This window comes from Sinocyclocheilus rhinocerous, unplaced genomic scaffold, assembly GCF_001515625.1.
Source record: "Sinocyclocheilus rhinocerous isolate Xijiao unplaced genomic scaffold, SAMN03320098_v1.1 scaffold1292, whole genome shotgun sequence".
Classification (NCBI taxonomy): Eukaryota; Metazoa; Chordata; class Actinopteri; order Cypriniformes; family Cyprinidae; genus Sinocyclocheilus; species Sinocyclocheilus rhinocerous.
The window spans coordinates 798888-806453 of NW_015656599.1; the positions used below are offsets into that span (position 1 = coordinate 798888).

General features: G+C 36.0%; 1 protein-coding gene across 1 annotated transcript in view; it reads left to right on the forward strand.

Annotated features, from left to right (window-relative positions):
• The first annotated feature begins 631 nt into the window (after nt 1-631).
• The window catches only part of LOC107720336 (RNA-binding protein 20-like), a 70609-nt gene continuing 63674 nt past the window's right edge, over nt 632-7566 (forward strand). The window contains exon 1 of the mRNA XM_016528017.1: nt 632-717. Coding sequence (XP_016383503.1) covers nt 632-717 — 86 coding nt within the window. The remainder of the gene's footprint in view (nt 718-7566) is intronic.

The window sequence follows — 7566 nt, forward strand, 5'->3', positions numbered from 1 at the left end:
ATCCTTCAGCCAGCATACAGATCGTTAATAGATCTTTGTTTCTGGGACTCTCTGTCAGCAGTAATGTTCCAGAGCTTTACAGTGAGAAAATCCGAGGCTTTGCACATAGACGTGCAGCAGGGGCCCCATTGTCCCTCACAAAATGTTAATGGTCGGAAATGTTAATAATCTGTACACGGGGCTCTGGCCTTTGATGATCCGTTGACGAAACTGATCCGGCAGTTTTGAGTGACTGGCTAATGGCATTCCTCACACTTGCTCTATCATTGACTGGAGAGAGAATGAAAGTGTACGGCAGCCCTCAGGGACTCCCAAATGGTCAAGTGCCTTTTACGTCCCTGCTTCATGTCGTATTCCTCCAGCTTTACCACCAGCCCCTTTGAGCACCCTTTTTTATCCACACTTTTTTTTTTTAGACGTTTGAGGGACTGGCTGAAGCTCAGTGAGAGGGCGCGAGCGGGCTAACTTTCATTACCGCTGCTGATCCCAGAGGCACTGGAGGCCGATTCAAAACAACACGGCTGCACGGAAAGACTGGACCTCCATTGGGCTTGAGTGCAGAAAAACCTCCTGTAACATTTACAGAGAGACTCATTGGATTTAGTTTTTTGGGTAGAAAGTTATTTCTACCATGAAGCAAACTTGGGACAAGGGTGTTTTTGAGAACGGCCAGTCAAAAATTTATGTTGAGAAAGTGTTCACTGAACACCTCCAGAGGTAAGTAATGTGCTGCTGTGGGAAAAGTAGTTTGTGTTGCATGGAGATGCATGTAAAATCAATTTATTAATGAGTGTTTTGCCACAGTTGTGGATAAATCGTTCTTAAGTAGCTAGTATAGTAAGAAATCTTCTAAACACTTGATGTCACATGGTTCCTCTCGAGACACCGGGATGCTGGATTGGTTTGAGTTCCCCTGCATGTCTGAGCAGTATTATTGTAGCCAAAGGTCTAAACACAGTTATCATTCCTACCTGCTTATCCCATCATGCTTTCTGTCTAATCACAAATGGAAACATGCAATTCACCTATTTTAAATTTAATGCGATATAATTTTAATAGAATCAATTGCTTCATTTTATTACATCATCTATATTATACATGTTTATTTTAATGCATTTTTGTATTCTGTTGGCAGTTTACTTTTAAATTAACTTTTTTTTTTCTTCTATCATTTGGTTCTGTTTTAGCTAACTGAATATATGTCCTTGGTTCAGTTAATAATAGACCAGGTAACAATTTGTGATAATTAACAAGTAACAGGACTGTTAAGTACTGAAAAAATAAATAAAAATCCCTGTTTATATACAAGGTTTTTTTTTTTTTTACATGTAATTATTAATAATAATTACCATTACTTACAGATAATTATGGAATAAATAATAGTATTTATTGGAAATGGATCTGGTCAAATTTTGTGACAACAGTTAACAGGACTGTTAAGTAGGCTACTGAAATGGGAAAAAAAATCCTATATTTATATTCAGTTAAATCAGAAACAAACATTAATAAGATTGTTAAATGTAATTATTAACATTACGGATTATTATGGAATAATGTTCTTTATTTATTTTAAAACTGACATTTGAGAAGACAAAGTTGTTGAATAGCTACAGAAGGTTTTAAAAAAAATTCAGTTGTATTAATTGCAAAATTAACTATTATTTAACACTTAAAAAAAATTATTTAAGAAAAGTAAACTCAAACTCTAGAATTAGTTTGCATGTCTTGCTTGATAAATGATCTAAAAGTAAATAATCTCTTTAATGCATGCACTAAAACACTTTCTACTAAAACACTGATTTACACTACTGATTTAATGTTGTAGAATATAGGATATGACAGAAGAGAACTGTTCCCTTTCATTGTTTTGACGAGTTGAATCACTTCTGAAGAAAGCAAAGAAAAGTGAAAAATGATGAACTTGGGTTTCCGCAGATGGACAGCACATGTGAGCCATGTATGTGGCCCCGCTGAATGTTTTCAGCAGATGTTACTAGTGACAAACTGCTATTTGCTTGTAAAAGATAAATGGCACACGGCATAATCAGTGCTGACGTGTGTGCATGTGATGACCATATTCCTGCAACATGCCTCTCTATGAAATCACTTAGCACTGGTCGAAATATAATTCTAATCATGCAAAAACACTTGTGTTCAATACTGTGTTTTTGCAGTTAATACATATTTTGTATTATAAACAGTCGTTTAGATGGTTGCATAGGCAAGTTGTCTAAAGAACAATTTATTTTGTAAATATCCTGCACATTCACTAGGGTACGTAATTTGAGGAGTACTACGTAACTTCTAATTACGTGAGCTCTAATACGGGCAAACAAAATTAGCCCTGTATACCGGACAAACATGACAGTAATATGCAGTCTTGAGTGAAAAACCCCTGTAGGGTCACCAGTGGCTGATGTATAGAAGCACGGGACTCTTCAGTGTGTGTTACTGACAAATGTGGACGCCAATATTGTTGCAGCGCTAAAAAGGTGTCCGTTTATGGTCGCGCCATCCACTGATTCTATTTTAACCCATCAACATTCTCTGTTTTTGCACAACTCTTCCTGTGAGCAAGTGAAAGGTGTCTTACGTTGCATATAACCACTCTACACTTCATTATTTATTTTTAGTGTGTGTGTGTGTGTATATATATATATATATATATATATATATATGAAAATAAATATTAAAAATATATAAACAGGATTTCTGCAGGTCTTAATTCACCCTTCTACAAATGAAGGCCTTAAAAAGGTCTTAAATCAGAGCAGAAACTTAAATTTAATCACAGCATGTAATGTTGCATGCATTGCAAAAAAAAAAAAAAAAGAATATCTTCCTCAGTAGTCTTGTTTTCCAATACAAATATCCTTTAATCAAGATGTGTTTACTTGAGATGCAAAATGAAGATATGAATCTTGTTTTCTGAGAAATTGATCGAAATGAACCAAGTTTATGCTTAAAACAAGAACAAATATGTCAATGGGGTATGCAAACTTGTTTTCCCTTTGATTTAAGTTGTTCCTCTTTTGTAAGTCGCTTTAGATAAAAGTGTCTGCTAAATGTAATGTAAATAGTTTTTTTCTGAGCCCACTGGCAGATATTCGTTCTTTTGTAATCATAATCTCACTTCATTTTGATCAGTTTCACAGAAAACAAGACTTCTTATGTCATTTTGCTTCTTGATTTAAGAATCTTTAGACATATGCACTGGAAAACAAGACAAAAATAAAGATGAAGAACATCACTTTTGCAGTGAGATCCGAAAGCACAGTACAAGTTATTTCCATATTCTAGTGATTGGAAATATAACTTCAAATCTTAAGCAATTTTTTTTATACAATGAATTAAAAAGCAATGGAGAATTATTGGAAGTTTCATTTTCAAACCTTGCAGTTTTGCTAATACAACACATTGCGTTTCTTAAATGTTCTTTATGTAGTCTTAAAAAGGTCTTAAATATACCTTCATAAAACCTGCAGAAACCAGCTGGACAAAAGTTTGGAATAATTCAGATTTTTAAATGTCTCTTATGCTCAACAAGGCAGAAATTATTTGAAATAATAAGTAAGTAAATAAATAATATTGTAAAATATTATTACAATTTAAAATACCTTTTTTTCTTTTTGAAAATATAAAAAAATTTGATTTATTCCCATGATGCATCATTATTCCAGTCTTCAGTGTCACACAATCCTTCATAAATCATTCTTAATCATTCTTAAATGCTAAAATTGTAAAATGCAACCTAACCTAGTCAAAAATTGATATATTTTCAAGCAACTATATATATATATATATATATATATATATAGGATTTTTCAAGTAAGTTGTAAAAGATTTTTAAAGTAAACTTGATCTCTCAAGTTATCAACATTTGCATTGTTGTGTGAAGCGGAAATATTTGTATCTGTATTTATAAACACTTCGAACACAATCAAAAATAATCCAGTTGTCAGTGTCATTTTAAATGTGACTATTATCATTTTGAGATACTAATGTTAATTGTCCCTTCCAGGTTGGCTCCTGCATTAAACGCCGCAGTGCATTAAACCCTCAGCGGCCTGCGTGAAGATTTTCACAGCCAGCGAAAGGTCGTGGGCTCTGACAGTGCGGTGAAAGATGGGGTATTTTTGATGGATTGTTTTTAAATAGCGCAGTGGGCCACAGCATTAGAGCTGGTATTGTCAGGATGTATCAGGACTGTTGTGTTGTTGTCCGCCGCACAGTATCGCTCCCTCTTTTTTCCCATATGTCCCTCCTCAGCTGCTCTCTCTCTATATCACTCTGCCAGCCCGACCCAAAGGGGGAAGTTGCCTCGTACCCCCGGGAACGTGAAGGCTGATGGGAGTCCCAGACGCCATTCTGGTTTATAGCACTTCTGAGTTTTCCAGATACTGGTGTAAACTGCCGTGTGAATATGCCCCTGGAAAGGTACATTTGTGGTTTTTTTGTTTTGTTTTAGTGTTTCACTTTTTTCTACTGCAGTGATGGTTGTTGGTGTCGTTTGACCTTTGAATAGTTGGATCTAGAAGTTTCAAACGTCGTAAAGAGTGGTAAATACCATTTCTTAGCGATGGCCTGAGCGCTGCGTTGACCTTGGCTCTTCATAGCATGCGTGTTTGCTGGTATTACCAGGGATGCTTAAATCACAGCTGGGAAATATGTTGTGAATGCCTTTGTCCCTTCAGCTCTTAAGACTACCGGCTATTGGGTTGCCTTTTGTCATTAGCTTCATGTGAATGCAGTCATGAAGGCATATGGTAACACAATGCTGCATGGAAACACTTGTGTTTTGAGCTGTTTGATGTGTAGATGCGACAGGAGAGGCCTATCAAATTCTAAAACGACAGGAAAGAGCTGAACTTGAGTCACTATGACATTTTTAAAGCAAGAAATGTTTTTACGTCAAAGTCTTAAAGTTGAAAAATAGGAGGTAAGATAGGTGACCATTGAATAAAGGTCTGTATTGAGTTCAAATGGGCTTATGAGATCTCCAACTGGCCTATCTAATCAAAACCCTGCTAAGCTAACTGTAGCATTGCTGTTTTATTTCTAAAACACCATTGGGCAACACTTTATAGATGTTGGGAATGACTTCCAATCATAAATTAGTTCCTGACATCCATAAAATGTTGTCCAATGTCTGGACAATGACGCACTATTCAAAAACTTGCTAAGGTAACTGTAGCAATGCTGTTTTATTTCTAAAACACCATCTTTTAGACATTAGGCAACACTTTATAGATGTTGGGAATGACTTCCAATAATAAATTCGTTCCTGATGTCCATAAAATGGACTTGCGAGGACTGGAATTGAACTGTCTGTTCTAGACAATGGCGTACAAATAAGCAAAACCACAACACTGTTAGCTTTGATGTTTTCGATTGTCATTGAAGAACTTAATTAGCTACCAAATAACGAAGGACTTTGGAACATTTGTGAAAAGGTTTTATCATCATGTGACAAGAAACAGAATGCCGATGCTAACATTAGCTTCATGTTTGGCAATAAAGTTGTCAAGCAATTAAACACTGCAATCAGATTTGTTGTGTAGGTGTACAGTCATCAACAAAGAGAGGAATGTTTACTTCAAGCATTTATGAAAATAATTTAATTTAGGATCTTCGACTTCATTTTATTAGTTTTAAAGTTACATCTACATGTAACCATGTTTGTGTGACATCGGCAAACCTGAAAACCAGCTAAGCATCTTTATGCTTCCATTCACTGCGTCGCCTTCTGATATCTCTCTGATCTTTCATCGTAATTGCCGAGGCCAAATGCTTCTGACACCATTTGGCTAAATCTTGAGGTTCAGACAGTACGTCTGAATGTGCCTTGTTTCCTGCTGTGGCTTGGATCACATGAGAGTTTATTCAGGATGGTGTGATCGCTCAAATATCAGCACTCGCCCTTTCAGCAACCATAAGATGGATGCTGACAGCTGCTTTGATCGATGGACGCCGGTAAAAACTAACAGCAATTAATGATCAAAACCAGTTTGGTTGGTTAAACAAATTGGGAAGTGTCAGTGTTTGGAATGACATCGACACAAGTGCTATTTCCTTCACGTCCACGGACAAATGCAACAAATACAGTGTGAAAAGATTTGTCGACAAGGCGCCACGTTAGCTTGGTGAAAAAGTGTTAGGCTTGGCCCTCAGCTGGTGTCAACCGCTATCAGCCCATTTGTGGTGACACTTACTTGTTTCCATCTTTGCAGAATTGCGGGTTTCCGGTTGTTGCGTTGAGGTTCAGGCCTCTGGGCATGTGTTCATTGCTTTGTTGACACGTAGAAACAACTGGGGTAATCTATAAGTTAAACGTGCGACAGTTTTATGGCACTAGCAACTTCTGCTATTTCACTGAAAGGACATAACTGAACTTGGAACTGTTTTGGAAGCAAAAGGCACTCCAGAAATTTACATTGGTGATATAATGACAACATGTATAATTGTCTGAAATAACTTTAAAAAAAAAAACTATCTTATCGTTAATTCGTTCATTCTATTTTTATTGTTTGTTCTATTTGTATATCGATTTATTTGATTGTTCGTTCCTTCTATCTATATATCTAATCTATCTATTGTTAATTTGTTATATCTATCGTTAGTTCTATCTATTGTAATATCTATCGTTCTATCATTCTGTCTATATGTCTATCTATCGTTAGTTTTTTCATCTATTGTTTGTTCTATCTATATACCTATAAATCTAAATTCATATTTATAATTATTTACTTTTGGACTAACTGGGAAGCTGAAAAAAAAAAACAATAATAAAAAATATATAAAAATAAACCTATATTTTAAATATGCCAAATACGTGTCCTTGAGGTGCATCAGAGCAAATTTCTCTGCTTTATGTATTCATTTGTAGCATAATCAAATAAATTGGGCCAACTCATCCACACCCAAGTGGTAAAACTGCATGAGTTTATATCTGATGTAATTAGAAATGGGAATCCTGATGCTGTTTCCCTTTTCAGAAAGTGCTCGATGTGACGTCACTGACAGCTCTACATGTGTTTGATTGAATTATATGTAATGAGCTCTGCTGTTGTGGTTGTCCTGCTGTGTGCCGAACATATGCTGAGTACACGTCAGCCAAGTGCAAAGGTCCCTGGGTAAACATTGTCTAAAATTAAAGGAGGTGTTTATCCGAGTTTAATTGGACGTCTGTCCCTGAGCAGAATCGAGGCACGAGGCAAATCTGCTTATACACTAGATTTAGCCTTTATTTGATTGTTAAAATACAAGGTCCTCCAAGGGCAGAATTAAAAATCGTTGTCATGCCGCTTGTAGGTACATTCAGAGTTCAATGTCAAATTCCTTTTGACATTGTGTGTCTGTCTGATAACTCCTGACAATACGGTATCACATATCACATTAAAGTCAATCCCTTTCCCTAAATAACTTTATCTCAGTGTTTCCTTACCTATTTTATCCACCACATCCCAATCAATTAATGACCCTTAATTCTGTATGTTCCTTTTAGCTCCATTATATTATCCTTCTTTAAAAAGGGGGGGAGGGGGGGGGGATCCTGTCATTATTTAC